The 20,401-nt window shown below is 34.1% G+C and overlaps 1 protein-coding gene across 1 annotated transcript; it reads right to left on the bottom strand.

Annotated features, from left to right (window-relative positions):
• Positions 1 to 418: 418 nt before the first annotated feature.
• On the bottom strand, positions 419 to 20,183 carry slc25a22a (solute carrier family 25 member 22a). Its single transcript, XM_058767010.1, has 11 exons — positions 20,026 to 20,183; positions 10,097 to 10,226; positions 9,852 to 9,977; positions 9,708 to 9,763; positions 9,532 to 9,622; positions 8,432 to 8,489; positions 5,959 to 6,019; positions 4,292 to 4,439; positions 4,054 to 4,208; positions 2,634 to 2,709; positions 419 to 2,513 (listed from the first exon to the last, which is right to left on the bottom strand). Exons 2-11 carry the CDS (start codon positions 10,114 to 10,116, stop codon positions 2,360 to 2,362), a joined length of 945 nt encoding a protein of 314 aa, XP_058622993.1. The 5' UTR covers positions 10,117 to 10,226; positions 20,026 to 20,183; the 3' UTR covers positions 419 to 2,359.
• Between the last annotated feature and the right edge of the window lie 218 nt (positions 20,184 to 20,401).

The raw sequence follows: 20,401 nt of genomic DNA on the forward strand, positions 1-20,401 counted from the left end.
AAAAACAAACAGCGTCAAGTAAACGAGAACTGAAAGCTTTCGGGTTTGTTCGGTTCATTTGGTAGTGCACACTAGCGTGAACAACAAGCTCACGATTCCAACACTGATACATTACAGGTCCGGCTCAAACGGCGTAAACTGGCATATTCACTCTTCCAGATGCCAAAAACATAAAGAGAAGGAACGGGGAGGTGTGCAAATAAGCCATCGTATACAAAACCAAAAACACAATCGCTTCATAATATCATCTGCATATGTACAGTACACAGTAATCAACATTGATCACACAAACAATCAGACACTGATAAAACTATCCATAGAAATATATAGTGAGACATACTATAAGTGTGTTTACGTCTGCATCATCAGGATTATCAATAAATATGACTTCCATCCAAAGTCTGTGCTTTTCGGCTTCTCGGACAACTTGGAATGACTAATAAAACAACCAATGGGCATTAATATTCATGATTATTAGCTCCGCCCATCATAGTTCACAAGGTTACAATTGATATGCACATTACTTTGGCGTTTTTTTCTGTTGATTTAGTATATTAGTATCCTTTCTTAAATCTTAACCGACAGATATGAACGTAGAAACTGCATTATGGATTGCGAAAGTTTTCATAATAATATTATAGTAATTTCTTCGTAGCGGGAAACCTGTAACTAGCTGAAGTGGGTTTGCAGTAGGTGGGACACAATATAAAATGCATTAGCTTTGCTCATGAATATTAATTAGGTCACATGATGTTTACCCAGACACAACTAGTTATTTTAGTATTATTTATATACTAATATAGTTTTTATTGATATTTTGAATTCGCTTTTATTTTTATAATATTCATTTCCGTTTTATTTTAATGTTAAGATTTTTTTTTTAATAATTTTGTTATTTGCTTTTGTTTTGTTGTGTTTTTTTAAATAATCCGAAATAGTTTTAATTTATTTTTATTCCAGTTTTTCCAGTCATTTTAGTACTTAAATATTTCAGTTAGTTCCCAAAGCAACATTTCTTATTTTCACTTTATTTATATACTATTAGAGTTTATATTTTGAATTAACTTTTATTTTTATAAAACAATTCCCATTTTCATTTTAATTTTAGTTAAAATTTCGGTAATTTTAGTATGTGCTATTGTCACTTTTTTAATCATTCCAAATATAATTGAATAATTCCAAACATTTCTAATTTTCATTTAGTTCAATTTTTCCACCTGACATTTCTGTTTTATTTCAGTTTTATTTCAGCTATACTTTATAACAAAAATGCTTTTAATAGTTGTAATTTTAGTTAGCAATAACAATACCGGTAACATTTGCGAAACTACTGCACACTTTGTCCTAAATGAGGAAAAAACGACTTGCTATACCCAAAATGTATTAATTAAACTTCAAACCACCTAAAAATGTGGTTTAAATGAGCTTTAAGACCATATTTAATGCTAATTTTCCTGTTCAAGCTTCAAGTAGTGAAACAGATTTGAGTCAGATCCGCCAAAAATAAAAATCATTTACACTAATTTTCTTTGTGCTGTGGCCATGCAAAACGAATCTCATAATCTATAATGATTATCTCCTAAAGTCTGGGAACTTTCCAGAAGTTTTAATGGCCGCTACGCCCCTGGTTGGAGGCATTTACATTTTGATTCTGTCAATTTGAGAGACGCTTTCAAGTCTAATTCACATTTCCCATTCACAGATATGTCTTTGTCAGCTTTTCTGAGAAATGAAATTGAGTTAACCTCCGAGCCGAGGTGTAATTTTGAAATATACGCTGAATAAAGCTTTGATAGGGCACAAAGATATGCTGCTCTCAGGTCACACTTTGGACTTTAGTCTTTCCACTTTTCCTCAAGGTCATTCTGAACCCAGAAGGAAAGCATTCAGAGTTGGTCGTAAGAAAGATGGAAACAGCTAATATAAAGGGCAAACTAATCAACATGACATGTCCTCTTGTTCCAGGAAATTAACAATTAGAAAGAGCTTCATGTTGGGTTGATAATTCAGTACATAATTAACAAGAGCTCTACGATTCAAAGTGTTGATTTTACGCTTTAAATATCAGTGATCGGACGATGGCTCAACGATTAAACGCTCGTAAAAGAACATCATTTTGTCTCAGCGTGAGACCAGACGAGACAAAAAAAAAAACAGGCAGCTTGGCAAACACAATCTCACTTTACGCTCAGTATTAAAACCACCACATTCAGATAAAAATACACGGCGCTTTGAACAAAAACGGCACGACAACAAACGATTAAAATCAGTCAGACTGGTCCACGTTACGCTTTGATCCTTCGGTAATGGCGACCTGTGAGGGGGGGGCGACTGGTGCAATGCATGATGGGACGGGTGGTTAGTTGTTTCGTTTGGGCAGGTAGCTCAAGAGGAATTCGCCTACGCCAAGGAAGTAAACCACCTGAGCGATGCCGAAGAGCGGCGCGATGACGAGAGCTCGACAGTACGCCCCCTTCAGGAAAGCACCGGGACCTTCATTGCGTAAAATCTTCCTGTGATCAGATGGAAAATGGATCAAAAATGGGAAAAAAAGTTCAGAAGTTTTGTACCAAAATTAATGGTATTAGTTAAATAAGGCCACCTGATGACCTGACTGGCCAAAACCAAATCACCTGATGCAGTCGGACACCCCGCTGTAAGTGTCCTCTTGACTCCCTCGTGTCAGCGACTGTAGCCTGGTCTTTATCACTGAAACACACACACACACGGTTCAACGGTCAGTTACGAAACTGCACAGATGTTGCTTTTTGCATTACACAACAGTTTTTGCTCACATTCAGGCTCCGTTCCAAAAGCTAGCGAGCTGCTTCACTGCATACTGCCTACTTAGCATACCGACAAAGATGAAACATGACTGTTTTGGAACATTCCAGGTGAGCAGCAACTCATATCAATTGAGACTCGACAGGCACATTTTTTTTTAACAAAGTTTGCATTGTGTATTACAATACAACATACAACATTTAATATTCAATATAAGAAAAAGGAAAAAAATAAATATTGACAGAAATAATCAATATTTCCTACTCAGCATTTAAAAAAGAATGAAGTTGAAATGCAATATATTGTATTTAGCATTATAAAAATATATACTGAAAAATATTAAATATTTAGTTATAAATAATAAACAAAACAAATACTAAAGAATGTATAGTATTTATATATTCAATCATAAAAAGACAAAAACTAGTATAAAAATGTATTATTCAGTATTTTAAAAATTTACGAAAAATCTGAAAAATATTCAATATTTAATATATAGTATTTTTTAAAAATAGACAAAAGCAATATAAAACACATGCAATATTTAAATGTTCAGCATTTTAAAAACTGGGAAAAAAATGCAATATTTATTATTCAGCAATTCAAAAATAGAAAAGAAATACATATTTCTTTTAATATTCAATAATAAAAATAGACGAAAGTAATATAAAAACATATAATATTTTCAGTATTTTAAAAACTGGGGAAAAAAAATATTGAAAAAAGTGCCATATTTAATATTCAGCAATTAAAAATATAGAAAAGAAAACACTGAAAAATAATATTCAGTAATAAAAAAATATACATTAATATGAAACGTTCAATATTTAATATTTAGTATTTTTATAAATAGACAAAACTAATACTGAAAAAATCAATACATTATTGAATACAATGAATAAATAATATTTAGTGTTAAAAAACAGAAAAAGTAATATTCAGTTTTAATTGAAAAAAAACCAAATGTTGAATATGTTTAATTAGATTATATTTACATTTATTAGATTAGAACTATATTTATTCATATTTTTTGTATTGACTGAAATGTATTTGTCATTTCTCTTGCCCCTGCTCTTTAGTGCATATTTTTCCACCGAGCTCAGTGCAAAATTAGGCCAAAACAAATTTTGTGGTACAGCATTTGCGTCAGAAGTATTTCTAGGATGCTTTAAAATGCTTCCTACGTAGGCGGCTCACTAGGTTTTGGAACAGAGCATCAGGATAGCAGCAATGATCGTGATTAAGACGTTTCAGTGAAGAGAAGCTCACCGTCTACAGGGTTGACAGCGACGGCGGCTGTGCTGCCCGCAGCGCAGCCCGATATGAACGAGACGTAGAAGGGAGCGGGACCGTCAGCTCCTCTCTTCCCCAGATTATTCAGATTAGCAAACAGAGGGAAATAAATGATAGAAAACGGCACATCCCTGAAGGGAGGGAAACACAGAGCCGAGATAGTCTGAGAGTCTGTGATCCGATTACTGACTGTGTGATATGTTTGTTCCCTAACCTGAGCAGTGTGGCTCCCAGGCCCTTGTAAAGACCCGCGATGCCCTTTTCCTTCAGTAACTGTCTGGTGAGTTGCATAGCTGTGGGGGACTTCACCTCCACGGGGCCCCCGGGGGTCACAGCCTGAGGCATGAGCTTCCTCTGGGCCTCTGCACACACACACACACACATATTACAGAGTCCTTACACACAGTGTGGGAGTTATATCAAAGAACTTCAAAGTCATTGTCAGTCTACAATCTGTTGCCTGTGTAACCCAGAATGTCTTTTGACCCTCCTAGCTCAGTTAACCCAACATAAGCCAGACTTTTTTTTATATAAAACAGTAAAGTTTTAGAAGTTAAAAATGTGATATGAGCCTTATGGATAGCACTTGAGCAGTCTTGCAAACTTTTTTATTTTTTGTAAGAATTTATAAAGCAGATTTTAACTTGTGAAAAAGCTCTGGTAGTTACCAAAAGTTGTTTGAATAACAATAACAAGTAGAATAACAATGTTTTTAAGCTTTTTTTTTTTTTTTCCCGCTTGTACATTATTCAGTACAACTAACAATAACTTAATATTCAGTATAATAAAATGGAAATGACAGATTCAATATTTTAAAAAGGAAAAAATTACATTAAAAAGAGTCAATATTTAAAATACTTAGTAAATTTTATATTTTAAAATGAAATTTTATATTATTTTATATTATTATATATATATATATTTATATTATATATATATATATATATATATATATATATTTAAAGATTCAGTACTGCTGACAATGACTTTTAATATTCAGTATTTTAAAAAGGGGAAAAATTTAATTGAAATGAAATTCAATATTCAACATCCAGTATTTAAAAATAGGGGACAGAAAACTAACATTTTAAAATATTGAGTATGTAATATTTTACAGATGAAAAATACTGAAAATAATAGATATAATATTAATATATTAAATAAATAGTCTATTTAAAAAATCAGTACTGCTGATAATGACTTAATATTAATTATTTTTAAAAATTGATTTTTTAATAAACTATTCAATATTTAATTTTTTTTTAAATGTATGAAGAACTTTTTAATTATATATATATATATATATATATATATATATAATATTCAGGATTTTAAATATTATTTAGTACTGCTTACTATGACTTAATATTCAGTACTTTAAAAAGAAAAAAAATCATATTTATATACACACACACAGTAGTGAACACACACCCGGAGCATTGGGCAGCCATATCACCTCAGTCGTGGTATTGAGGGGGGAAGAGAGCGCTGGTTATTCACTCCCTCCACCAACAATCCTTGAGACTCGAACACGCAACCTTTGGGTTACAAGTCCGACTCTCGAACCATTAGGCCATGACTGCCTAATACTGATGTATTACTGCAATAACTTTCTGTAAGACATATTTCATCTTCCCAGTACTTCACTAAAACATTCACTAACATATGCATTCACTAAAGTATTAATTTAGTAGAACACAAATAAATAGCCAGTGTTCTGCTCAATGTGTAAAAATGACAAAATTATGTAAAATCTGACATTAATGTACTAAAAATGTGACCACAAGGTGGCAGTGCTTCATCTCTCTTCTCGGTCCTGAGTCTTGATTTCTCATTTCACCTCCCTTCATTCCTTCCTCTTTTTTTAGTCTAAATTCTTACCAATTCTTCCTGCATCTTGCAGCTGAATCTTCAGCATCTCCATTGGTGTTGTAATGATGACCTGCAACACAGCACAAACAAGGTTAGAGGAAACCTCAGAACCAATGAAAACAAGAACAAGCACATTTAAAGGGCCACACGCGTATTTAAATCAAACACGAGTAGCTAGAAGTCACAGTTTGACACCTAAAGCTGGTTACTTTACTTGTAGTAAAGACGATCTTTTAGTAATTCTACACTGATGTTAATGCCTCTCCTTTAGCTTGCCATAAATAAGCCTATCGGAGCCTCGTCTGAAAGCCTGTACTTTTATGCTATTACTATCTCAAAAAGGAACAACCACATACAAAACCATATAATTAGCATATCCTCCTACACGCTAAGGTTCAAACACAATTTTACTGGCATAATGTGACATGTTATGGAAAGAAGCCGAACAGGGTTCATATATCTGTGTGAAGTTTAGATTAGCATAAACATGAAGCAATATCAGCAGCACAAGCGACACGGGGGACGTGTTTATGTGCGCTAGCGCCGCTGTCAATGGAGACCCAATTACAGGTTTAATCAAATCTGAAGGGGTTTGTGGGTGGACAGGAGGTCCTCGACACTGGCTGGTGGGATTATTGGAGTCAGATATCGCTAGTTGGAAACAGCATGTCAGTCTTCACCCAGACTCTACTGTAATCAAATCATTTAATCCCACATGCTGGAAAGCTGTTTATTGACAGGAAGCTGATCACCTCTGTGACGTCACATGACTGGATCACTACGATGTGTTTAAGTCTATTAGTTAAGGCAGTCAAGAAAGCTGTCAATATTGGAACTGAACATTTTTATTAATCAAATATTGCAGTTCCAAAAACTTGTCCTACCCACTCTTTCTTGAGTTTCGGATGTTCATGAGCTATTAAGTGTGTTTCTTGTAAAAACAATATCTGTGTTCTGTTTTTTTTTTTATAACTTAAACACTGATTTCTAGTTGTGTCCTCTTTTGGAAGTCCAAACAAAGTAGTTTCGCTTTCACAATGAAACACACAGTGTCTCCACGACATGGCGCCGGCGGCAGCAACAATACTACAGCGAGAATAAAAGTTACGCCTTCTTTCATTGCGTGTACGTTTGTTATGGTGTTATGCAAATGTTCCCTCATTGTGATACAGACATGTGTTTGAATGAGCCGTTTTAGGAGGGTGTGGCAGAGCCTTAACCTTTATAAAGAATATCTCTTTGGGTTTGAGACTTTAATCTTTGCACCTTTACAGATCGTATATATGCACAAACAGCTTGTAACACTCCAAAGACAAAGGAAAACATGAAATTGCATCATATGACCCCTTTAAGATATGAGGTCCATGAGGTGGGATTGGATCTTGGGACGCCCACAGCACAACGGCGCTATATGTCAGTGCACTGCCCACAAGGCTATCGGCGCCAACAACTACATACATTTTTTAATATTACTTTTTAATGTATGTATATATGTATTGAAATAAAGCTCATATATAAATATGGCCGTTTCTCAAACGGAAGGCTGCATCTTCCGGAGGTCGCATTTGTAGGCTGCATACGTCATAAAGAATATCTTATTTATTAATAGTTATAAATTTGACCATTATTCTTAGTTAAGTGTAAATTGTTGGAATATGCTTTTGACTCAATGTGAGCAAATGTAATGCTCAGTTAACTGAAATAAACCAGGCTCGATGACGTATGCAGCCTACGGAGGATGCAGCCTTCTGTTTGAGAAGCGGCTTATATTATATGAAAATTATAAAACAAAAAATGTTGCTTTGGCAATTACCTGAAATGTGTTTAAAATTAAGTACTAAAATTACTAAAGCGGAAATAAAAATAAATGAAAGTTAAATAGAAATATATCAATAAAACTAATAAAATTGACAAAAGCACATAAGATTAAATTGAATAAAAGATCATTAAAATGAAATCTGAAGATATAAAAAAGAAAAGCTAATTCAAAATATGAATAAATAAAAGTTTTTATGCACATTTTGGACATTTTATTCATATCTTTGGCGTTTCATCTTCCATTTTTTAATGCAACATCCCAAAATATCCTTGCAAATATGTGAAACCCATCTCACTGATCTGAGGAACCTGTGGCCGTTTCTGCAGATGCTTTTGGTATAGAAGGGGTCTCGCATTGTGGAAAAATACACACATTAAGAAACCGAACGTCATGAAAAGCATAGAGCTGGTTGTGAATGAGCAGCTGCTTCAGGTGACGTGCTCAACAAAGGCTGTTAGTGGCAGAAGAGCTGACGCGTGTCTGATGGGAATGTGTAATGCGAGCGTGTTTGTACCCTTAATGCATCTGTGTTTTGTCTCGTAGGCCATTACAAACACAATGATCTGACTGCTGCTGAATCATCTGTGTGCAGACTTGAAGAAAATAATAGTGGAACATCTATTAACGGAGGCTGTGTGTGTGTGCGCGTGTTTGCACACTCACCTGACATGTTCCCGCCCCGCAGCCAGCCAGCATCTCTCGCAGTAGAGTGAGTTTCTGCCTGAGGGAACGAGAGATGAAGCCGCTCTCATTATCAGCACACACACACACAGAGGGTCGTTAATAATTCACACTCTGACTCGGTGGTCAATAATTCACCGGTGCCGTTTTCGGTCGCCATGGAGATGCCGCCGAGCAGGGCATTGTGGGTGTTGTCTGTGTGCTTCCACCCTTATTTAATATTAATGCGGGTCAGGTAACGTAATACTGTGTGCTGAATTGATTGAGACGTTTGACAGTGCCGGTATGTCAGTACTGTGGCTGTATCAGATGGTAATACCATGGTATTTTGATGTGTACCGTGGTGTTGGTTAAATACCATATTGATACCATAGAGAAGAGAAAAATATATATATATACACACCCACACATATATATATTATTTACATATTTAAATTACATAATTATATATTATAGTTAAAATATGATATCATAGTTTAACTATAAGATATAATAATTTATGTAATTTAAATATGTAAATAATAATATATAAATAAAATAATACAAATAAACAAATACAAGTATATTATCATATTATTACATTATTTGACTACACACACACACACACACACACACACATACATAGATATATATATATATATATATTTAGTCATTTAGCAGACACTTTTATCCAAAGCGACTTACAAATGAGGACAATCAAACTCAACAAAAGAGTAATGACATGCAAGTGCTAGGACAAGTCTCAGTTAGCTTAACGCTGTATACGAAGCAAGGTTTTTGTTTTTTTCAAGCTAGTGTTAAAGGCCTTTTTTGCTTTTGTTAATTGTATAATAAATTAAAATAAAACAAACAATATATATATATATATATAAATACTAGATGAAAACCCTAAAATTAAAAATGTTTGTTGACATGTTGAAGGCCAGGAATGAACCCAAGCAGTGTGTCGGCCCAGATGATGTGTTAGTGTGTGTGAATGGGCACAGTCAGCTCAAAGAGCTAGTCATCATGTTTATATTGATTTGTGCGTTTACTCTGTCTGTCTGTGTGTGTGTGTGTGTGTGTGTGTGTTTATGTCTCACCCGTCCTTAGAGAGGTGAAATCTGAAGAAATCATTTGCCGCCAGCTTGATGGCTTTTTCAGGAGTGACAAGAGTTAAGTTCACCGCCGCACCTGCGAGAGAGAAAGACAAACATACATTCTCAATGACATCATTCACAAACAAGTTCTTCGTTGACAATTAACCACATAAACGTACCTCTGTACATGCCGAAGTATCCTTCTGACCGGATGGTCTTAATAAGGCAGTCTGACCTGCAGAGCACAGTACATACATCAAGCACAAGCAAATCCAATGAACTCAATCGTCTATATGATTCGAATCGTCTGTTTAAACGCTCACATGCTGGTATAGAGGCGCGATCCATTCTGCTGGTTCTGAAGGCGGGTTTTGGCCAGATCGATGGGAAACACGCAGGTAACGCCGATCAGTCCCGCCACTCCGCCGTTTATTAGCTTGGCAGGCAAACTGGAGCAAAGCATGAGAGGAGACGGCACATAAGCTGACGTATCATTGGGTTTTAGGTGCTTGCTAGTGTTCTGGGGTCAAAAGAGGTCAACACCAAGTTCAAGTAGTTTCAAACTCACCTGATCTGCTTGTCAGCCATTTATCTGGCTCCCTGTACTTCTTCAGTGTGTGTGTTTAAGGCGTCAGAGTGCACGTCTTTGTGTTTTTGGATTTGGGATTTCAGTCGATTCAGCGTCCTCTGGCAGATCTCTAAAAGACACACACACACACACAGAGATTGAGAGAATATTAGTGTGTTTCTGATACAGGTGTCATCTCTCACTGTTTGACTCCAGAAATTCCTCACACTGGACTCACTGGCTCTTTCCTTTCCTTCCCCATCTGTTCCTCTCACCTCATCTCTCTATGTCTTATTTTCATTTTGATCATATTTTGCCGGTTGCACAGGAAGTTTAAAATAGTTCTCTGAACTCACACCGTCTGATTCACCACACACACACACACACACACACACACACACACACACACAGCGAGCGTCTGACTGTGTGTCTCACAGATAAGTTGTTTTCTGACATATTGGTGTCAGCTCTATTTTAAACTCACGAAACCGTATTTGTAAGCATTTTATTTATGTGAAATTTCTGATTGAAACTGGATATCCAACAAAATAAAATGTTGGGCAAGACTTGAGTTCATAAACTGGGAATTAATAAATGGTGATAAATGAGAAAAATAAGAGGCCAGAGTGACACCAGACGAGAAAAGAAAGTAATTTCAGAGAAACTTTAAAAAATAAAGAAGACAAACATTTGTTTTATTTGGAATAACACACACATACTGTCCACAGAGAGAAAATAGAGTCAGTTCTGTTTTCATGTTGACTATTATTAAGTAATGAAAAAAATTGAAATGCTTTAAAACTAAGTTAAAATTATTATTATTATTATTAATATAATTATTACAAAATATTACTTCTTAAGATGAATAAATACAGTAATAATAATTACTATTAATATTATAATAATATATAATATTAATATATATATATATATTACATAGAAAGTTAGGAACATTAGAAAAGCTTTAACAACTAACTTAATGATATACTAATAAAAATAATAATAATTATAGTTTTTAACAAGATTAATAATTAATAATATTATTACATTTAAAAAAACTAAAAAAAATTAGAAATGCTTTGACAACTAACTAAAATAAGTTCAAGTAATATATATACAGTATATGTTACACAAATGTACATTAAAGTGATTAATAATGTGTATGTTTTGTTGACACTGGTCCTGATGGAAAGCACTTTTGCCATCTCTTTGGTGGCAACACTCACTTATAGTTATAATCAAACTACTGCAGTCACTTAAATGTTGTTGAAACTTTCCTTAACGTGTAGAATTAAAGCTGCGTTATGCCGCGATCTCCATTAAACATATTTCCAACCCAAATCAGCTCTCCATATTCACGACCGAGAGTGTACCTCACAAGGGTTTGGTCATGCAATCTCCATGATAAGCAAGCAGAAGGTCAGGAGCTGTTTGTGTGTGTTTCCTGCTAATCATATGTGGAATTTGAACGACTTGAAGACAGTCAGTCTTTCTCCCTCGTTCCTCCCCTCTGTTCAGCCAATCAGCGTGTCTCTCTCTTGCTCTGTCCCCGCCCTCTCTTCCTCCTGCTCTCCACTCACGCGTTTCCTGATTTCTGCTGACTGGACTGGACTCTTCTACCTTCAATTCTGCATTTTCACAGTCTGGTTTCCTCTTTTTCTTCACTCAGAGAGAGGGCACGCACTCGTGAGATAGCCTGTAGCTTGTAAGATCAGCAATAACCAACACAAAGCAGTCTGGAGCAGCCCGAAACCTTCTGGTCCTTTCAGCAGAACTATTGTTTTTCCATCCGACTCTCAGCATCTTTCTCTTCATCCGAGAGAATATCTGGTCTGTTTTGACTGGCAGTGTTCCTACTATCAGTGAACGCTATGACACAGATATGTAACATCTGAGACTCATGAAGGTCAAGCAACAATGATAAAACAAGAAATCTTACAAAAACTTTTCTTTTGGATCGGAAAAACACTTCTGGAGACTTCTGCTGAGATGTCCTGCTTCTCAGATGTTTCTCCTGAAGAAAAGACTCCATAATCTCACACGTGTCTCCTGTAGAGTTTCTGAAGAGATCCCAGTGTCTCAAATTGTGCTCAGATTTGCAAAAGTCTCCATCAAAAGTCAAAGATCTCAATATGACCTCTGACATTTCTCATCAAACTCACTGAGCAAATGATCAGCTATCCACATTTCAACTCTATTTATTGATAAGTAATACTACAAATGAAGTTATAACTTTTAAAAATCCATAATTGAAATAAAGCAGAAATAAAATAAAATTTGAATATAAGATTTAAAAAAAACTTTTACAAGACATGGCAACTAACTGAAGTAAATGAGTATAAGCTGAATAGCTAAGCTAAATAGAAATAATAAAAATGTCAATTACAAAATTACTAAAACTCAAGCTAAAATTAAATTTAAAAAAAAAAAAAAAAAAAAGCTAATTCAATATATTAACAAATAATATTATATTATATAAATATATTTAGGTTATTGAAATAAAATAATAAACTTAAAAAAAACTTAAGAAACTTTAAAAATAAAGCTTTAAAAATGTTGCCTTGGCAACTAACTGAAATGAAGAAGTTTAAGCTTAAGTATCAAAATTACTAAAACTAAAAATAATAAACTGGAATAAAATAAAGTTAAATAATAAATTATTAAAATATTAAAAAACAACTAATAAAATGAAAAAGTATGCAACAAAATGAATAAAATGTAAGGTAAAACTAAAATGAAAATTCATTTTAGGAGCTCATTCAAAATACTAATAAATAATAGAATACTATATTTAAAAATCAGTAATTGAAATAAAATACAATATAAATATTAGATTAAAAATTTTAAAGCTTTAAACTTTTAAAAATGAGATTTAACTGAAATAAATAGGCCTATGTTTAAGCTGAAGTACTACAATTACTAAAAATAATAACCTGAAATAAATTAAAGCTAAGCAGAAATATATTAAAAAAACCTAAAAAAAAAAAAACAATTCAAAATATGAATAAATGCTATATTAGCATATAAATCACACTAACACTGCTGTATACTCTTTGTGCCTGTCATCAACTTTCATTAAGTATATGTTTTAAGGCAACATGAGAAACATCTGAGAAAAAAAAAAGATAATTCAAATAAAGTCTATCAAGTCTCCCGAGCAACATCTGAGCGATGACTCATGACTGTTCAGCTTTCAGTTTCAGTCCAGAGAGGAACAGAAGCTGAGAATGATGTGTTTGTGTTAGCAGTGGTTTGGTCTTGTGACAAACAGACAAGACTAGAGACCAGATGCCTGACTGTCTAAATCAAATCAGTCTCACCAGTCTACCTAGACTTCAGACTAAACAGCATAACTGACCCAAACAGCAGTTAACCTGCTACTACTGTAAATACAGCTTCCACACTTTAAAGACGTTAATGCCACCGAGGAGAAAATAATGTCAAAGAGCACCCAGCATGCACCAGAAAATACTCGTGTGCACTTTAAAACCAACAATGAAGCACTCTGACTCCATTTAAACTTCAGAGATCATCTGAGAGAACAGCATGATATCAACTATCCAGGCTCCTCAGCAGTATTTCTACACAACACCAGTCAGATAGTTTCCATGGAAACAGACCGAAAATGCCTTTGAATATCATATGAATGAGAGCCAGAGATTTGATATCAGGCCTGTGGTTTGTGTGTGTGAATGTAATTCACTGTGACAAGTGAACGTACAGTGCTAATATGTTCATACACACGCCTGTGCTGACTAACAGTCAATAGTAAGACATTCATCACTTATATTTTGTCTTACATGTTCAAAAGTTTGGGGATGTTTTTTAAAGAAATCAACACTTTTTAATACTTTCTGTTAGAATACATTCAATTGATCAAACGTGACAGTAAAGACATTTATAATGTTACAAGAGATTTCTATTTCAAATCATTTCTTTTGAAACTAAATCTCAAAGGTTCTAGAAAAAAAAAAAAAAATCACAAAAATATTAAGCAACACAACTGTTTTCAACATTGATAGCAATAGGAAATGTTTCTTGAGCAGCAAATCAGCATATTAGAATGATTTCTGAATGTTTTCTTATAATTGAAATAAAGCAGAAATAAAATAAAATATGAATAAAAGATAAAAATGTTTTTTTTTTTTACAAAACTTGCTGAACTAACTGAAGTAAATAAATATAAGCTGAAGAACTAAAATTACTATAATAAAATTAAATAGAAATAATAAAAATGATCATTTCAAAATTACTAAAACCTAAGATAAAATTACAATAAAAATAGAAAACAGAAAAAAATAAAAGCTAATTCTATATATCAATAAGTAACATAATAGCATATTTAGGTAACTGAAATAAGGCTGAAATAAAATAAAATATAAACATCAAATAAAGAAATAAACTTAAAAACAACCTTTAAGAAACTTTAAACTTTTAATGTTTTTAAATGTGAAATGTTGCAACTAACTGAAATAAACAATACGCTTAAGTACTAAAATTACTAAAACTAAAAATAGTAATAAACTGAAATAAAATAAAGTTAAATAAAAATATTAAAAAACAACTAATAAAAAGTATTGAGCAGCACAACTGTTTTGAACATTGATAATCATCAGAAATGTGCAGCCTTAGTGAGCCGAAGAGACTTCTTTCGAAAGTAAATTCTTACCAACCCCAAAACACCAAAAAAATCCCTATTTTTACTATGTACATACTATGGATTTTACTATGTACTTTTCTGTAAGTGAAAACACAAACACAGAGGTCAACTATAAAATACATGCAACATATTGGGTTTCTGCCAAATGGAGGGATGCAGAGAATCAATGAGGATGGAGGAGTGTAAAGAGAGAGAGAAGAGGGAGCTGTAATGAGAGACAGGTGGGTGGGAGGAGAGAGAAGACGGAGGGGAGGGAAAGATGGAGAGAGAGGAGGAGGAGAGGAAAGTAGGTGAAGCCGACCTGAGATCGCAAGCAGCTGCTGAAGCCAAGAACTTCACAATCATTCATTCTGGACACGCCACCGCTTCTCTCTGGAAAATGTTTCTAGTCCGACATTTATGATCATCAGCTGCTCTGCCAATGAGCCAACCTGGGGTCAAGCTGGTAGATCATCTCAGTTAAGATGGTTAGAGCTTGGTAGAGCCTAAAATCTTAGGTTAGAGCCTAAAATCTCCCTCATGTCATTCAATAGGAGTTTAGAAGAACATTTCTTGTCCATAGAATAAAAATGATACTGATTTGTAGTATCAAGCTACAAAAAAAAAAAAAAAAAGGAAAAAGAAAAAAATTACATAAAAATACTCTTTATTTTTGAAAATATACACTACTGTTCAAAAGTTTCAGGTTGGTAATAATTTTTGTTGTTTTTAAAAGAAAACTGCTGCTCACCAAGGCTGCATTTATTTGATCAAAAATACAGTAAAATCAGTAATAATGTAAAATTTTATTACAATTTATAAAACAGTTAGTTCAATTCTGATTGGTCAGCAGCTGTGTTTTATTCTATGACCGCTTCACCCAACGGTTCTGTGTATCACTGAGCAACACCCTTAGCAACATAAACAATCAATAATATAGCATCAAAACTGTTTCATGTATTATGTATTTCGGCAGAATTAACTCTTTGTTATTCATTTAATCAAGTATGAGTGACCCCTGCTGGTGTTATGTTGCATCTTTCATCTTTAATTTTGAGGCCCCGCCCTTCCCGTCTAATAAACGCTTCTCATGCGGAGATATGTTGATGTGTGTGCGGCGCGCATTTGTGTGAAAGCCCACAGTTTCTGAAGTGAGGAGGAAATATTACTGTATTTATTAGTTTTCTGTTTCAGGTATGATTGTGTAGCTATGTCCATATGTCCATCATTTTACACTGTAATAACGCTTGCAAACTCGCACTGTGCCGCAAATCAGTCTGTTTTAAAACTAAAAGATGGAAAACAGACGTTTCTCATGCTGAGAGATAAGCAGATGTATGCATGTAAGAAAATATCATACATGGTGTTAAAACAATAAATGACACAGCGGATAAGTTTTTATTTAAGCTCCATTAGATGAAGCAGGTTCGGAACATCCTCTTGCCGTTTACTGTTGCTGTCAGGAACTATTTTTTAGCGGAAGTACAGCATTTAACAAACTTGCTTCAAAAAAGTAACATTTCAATACATACATTTTTTGGTTTTAATATTTTTTATTGTGTGGTAACCGTTTTATAAAAGCAATAAGGTACTCGAGGCCATGCTGCATCGTCTGTTTCGTAGCATGGCCTCGAGTACCTTATTGCTTACTTAAAATAACTGTTTTTATTTGAATATGTTTTAAAATGTAATTTATTTCTGTGATCAAAGCTGAATTTTCAGCATCATTGCTCCAGTCTTCAGTGTCACGTGATCATTCAGAAATCAGTCTAATAAACTGAAACATTTCTTATTGCTGTTGAGTTGTACAGACTAATATTTTTGTGGAAATGATGATATATGATCAGTTGAATGCATCCTTGCTGAATAATAATGAATTATTCCTTAAAGCTGCAGTTGTCTGTTCCTGAATCCAGTAGAAATCTCTGTGCACCTTTGACCTCATCGGACTCTGATAACAGATGTTGTACCACATCTGTATGGTCCTCTCCTCTCTGCCTCAGGCCTGTTGTCATGGTTTCAGTGCAAGCGCTGTGTCTGTCTGATCTCAGGAGGTTTTACATCTAACCCAGAATAATCCAGCTGTGCTTCCTGATTATAATCACCACACATTATACACAGTGAAATTGAACAAAAATACACTGAGTTTAGATGCTACTGAGAGAACAAACAAACACAGATGAATAAATATCACTTATAAGAGGGTTTTAATGTTTAATTTTTAATGGTTTGCTTCAACTGATTTGTAAATCATTTGACTTTCAGAAGTTACATCGTTTAGAACTAAAACTGTGAGGGTAGAAACAATATTTTTAATATTAATATTATTTGGGATATTATTGTTAATTATGTTGTTATCAATTTTGTTGATCCTGTTTGTTGAAATTATTCTAATATGCTGATTTGCTGCTGAAGAAATATTTCATATTATTATCAATGTTGAAAACATGTGCTGCTTCACATTTCTGTAGAAACCGTAATTTATTTTTATATATTTTATTACATTTTATTCCATGTATGGTTTCTGCAAAGTGATGAATCGAAAGATCGGTTAATCGAGTCAGGTTTATAGAAATGAACAGTCGAAATGAATTAATTCACTAAAATACATCAGTTTCATAAGAGAAGAAAAGTTAATGATGTAATACTATAATACACATATATATATATATATATATATATATATACAATGAAATATAAATATTTCATATTTATTTTATAGTTTTATTATATATATATATATATATATATATATATATATATATATATATATATATAGTACAATTTTATATATATAAATTATTCAAATTGTACTATATGTATACAACAAAAATATATTTAAAAAAATCTAATAAAATATTCATATTTCATTTATTTATATATATATATATATATATATATATATATATATATATATATATATACATACATACACAGTATATATAGAGAGAGTGCAAAATTATCTAATTATTATATTTAAACACATAGGACATGATGGAACTATTAAAATAGAAGAATAATAAATAAAATAATCCATTTTATTATTTTATTTATATTATTTCTTATTTGATAATAAAATATAATTAAATATGTATAAATTATTATATTTACTTCAATATTTATATAATATATTTATTTCAATATTTTTATATATATATATATATATATATATATATATATATATATATATATATTTTTTTTTTTTTTTTTAAATCAAGAAATACATTTTAAAAAGCAGAGTGAGAGAGAGAGAGAGAGAGAGTGTGAGAGAGACTAGCTCAACGTCTAGTAGATTTGCAGTCTCAGAGTTTGAGCGGTGAATCAATGTGCGCAGAAATGAGCCGACAGTGATGAGTGACTGACTGTAGAGCAGACATTTACTGAGTGTGAAGAGCGATAAGATGAGAGAGATGAATATCAGTCACTCAGAGCAGGAGCTCTTGCTGTCTGCTGGTTAATTGGTTAGCTGATGTACTCTCACAAGTGTGTGTGTGTGTGTGTGTGTGTGTGTGTGTGTGTGCGTACGTTCACACCGTTTGCTGTTTCACTCTCTCTTTCTCTCACGGTGCTCACTACTAAGCCGGTAAGAGTTCAAAAAGGGTGTGTGTGAATACAGTGTAGTATTTAAATGGAATTAGGCACAATAGAAATTAAACAATATTTTTATTCTTTTAAAATGCATTGCATTATCTAAATGAGATGTGAAAATACTCATTCGGCTCTGACTGAAGAACAAGAATCTGTTATCTGCAAGGTGTTCTGCTCTTCTTAGTTATCTTCCACCTTTGCCCTGTCAGCAGACATTTAACTTACACTAAAGTTCACCTGAGACGAGACTGTTTGAAAGACACACATCATAAAGCTAAATATTAGTCAATATGAAACACAGCAAATATCTGTGATCAGATTTCAAGCCAGATGAAGCAACCTACCAAGAACGTACCATGGTATTACCATGTTTTTCTGAACATGGTTCAGTGGCAGTACCACAGCATTCTTTGAAACACAATATAGTACCATTTAAATCACATGGTGTAGGCCTATTATTACTGTAATAATCCAATACCATGGTATTACATGGTACTCCAGAGTAAGGAATAGAATACTATCAGTATAAAAAACAAGGTATAGTACAATAATGCTAATACACCATGCTAGGCTACTGAAATTCATATATGTGACCCTGGAGCACAAAAGCAGTCATAAGTAGCACAGGTATATTTGTAGCAATAGCCAACAACGCATTGTATGGGTCAAAATGATTGATTTTTCTTTTATGCCAAAAATCATTAGGATATTAAATAAAGATCATGTTCTTTGAAGATATTTTGTAAATTTCCTACTGTAAATATATCAAAACTTGATTTTTGATTAGTAATATACATTGCTAAGAACTTCATTTGGACACCTTTAAAGGCAATTTTCGCAATATTCTGATTTTTTTGCACCCTCAGATTCCAGATTTTCAAATAGTTGTATCTCAGCCAAATATTGTCCGATCATAACATCATTGGAAATCTCAGTTTCAGAAAATTGATCCTTGTGACTGATTTTGTGGTCCAGAGTCGCATATTATGGTATTTCAGTGTCCAAAATCCCACGATTCTGTAGCACATTTTTATAAAGGTCGTTTGGTTTTAGTCCAAGGACGAAATTACTTCATCACTAGAAAATAAATGCCAAAATATACAGAAGAAAGACGAAATATTTGCAGTATCTGAACGAGGTCGCTGATAGTGTGTGATGACATAATTCTGCAGCAGAGAATCCTGCTCAAATCCACGAGACTCGAGAGCCTGGTGATCCACCGCAGATCCGTACAGACATAACGCCTCTAGGGCTGGATTCCACCGGTTAATAAACCCGACTATCGGACAAACGGTGCAAAAACCGAGCGCGCACCGCTGTGTGATGAAAAACAGATGTTCGCGCGCGGAGCGCGAGCTACAACGCGGTCGTTAGAATGAGCGAAGCTGTCAAGAAGCGCCTTCTCGTTTTATCCTAACGTTACCGTTTGCCGGCTTGATCTGTCCCGTTGGATTTTAAACGCCTTTTTGCGTCACGCAGCGATGGGGAATCGTGTTTTGCCACATAACGGGAAAACGCTCCGCCGCATCACATCATATGAACCGCTGTACCGTTATTTCTGTTTCTTCTGCTGAAATCATAATGCGGTGACCGATCAAATCATACATCATTCTATTTTAACAGTTTCCTTATGTGAATATTAATATGATACAAATGTTCGTCAAAGAAATAAGCTCTTATAGAAAAGCGTAACGTTACATACCGGATCCTGCTGTTTTATCCCGTTATTCCGGATTATTATGGCTTCACGCGACGTTCCTCCTCCGGTGACAGTGAGATAACAGTTACGTTAAAGCTGCCGGTGTTACTCGCGTTCGTGTGTTTGGAGGAAAAGGAGGGAGTTAAAGCACGACACACGACGGGAGGAGGAGGAGGAGAGGACGGGACGGGAGGCGGTGAGTGTTGGGGTCGCCGCCTGCTGGCGCGTGTCGGTAACGGCGCCCTCAGATTCTCTTTCTGCCGTTTAAGAAAAAATGCGTGCTTACGTCATCGGCGTGACGCAACGCTGACCTTGAGCTAAACACACGGAAGGATACTACATCAAAAAGAGAAGATGTTGGAGTGCCCTTTGGATTTAG

Source organism: Onychostoma macrolepis, chromosome 25 (genome assembly GCF_012432095.1).
Source record: "Onychostoma macrolepis isolate SWU-2019 chromosome 25, ASM1243209v1, whole genome shotgun sequence".
NCBI classification, from domain to species: Eukaryota; Metazoa; Chordata; class Actinopteri; order Cypriniformes; family Cyprinidae; genus Onychostoma; species Onychostoma macrolepis.

Coding starts and splice junctions, on each gene's coding strand:
- slc25a22a (XM_058767010.1), bottom strand. CDS start 10,116: ATGGCTGACAAGCAGATCAG. Junction 2,710..4,053: donor CGCTGTCAACCCTGTAGACG/GTGAGCTTCTCT, acceptor TGTGTGTTTCAG/TGATAAAGACCAGGCTACAG. Junction 2,514..2,633: donor GGGGTGTCCGACTGCATCAG/GTGATTTGGTTT, acceptor ATCTGATCACAG/GAAGATTTTACGCAATGAAG.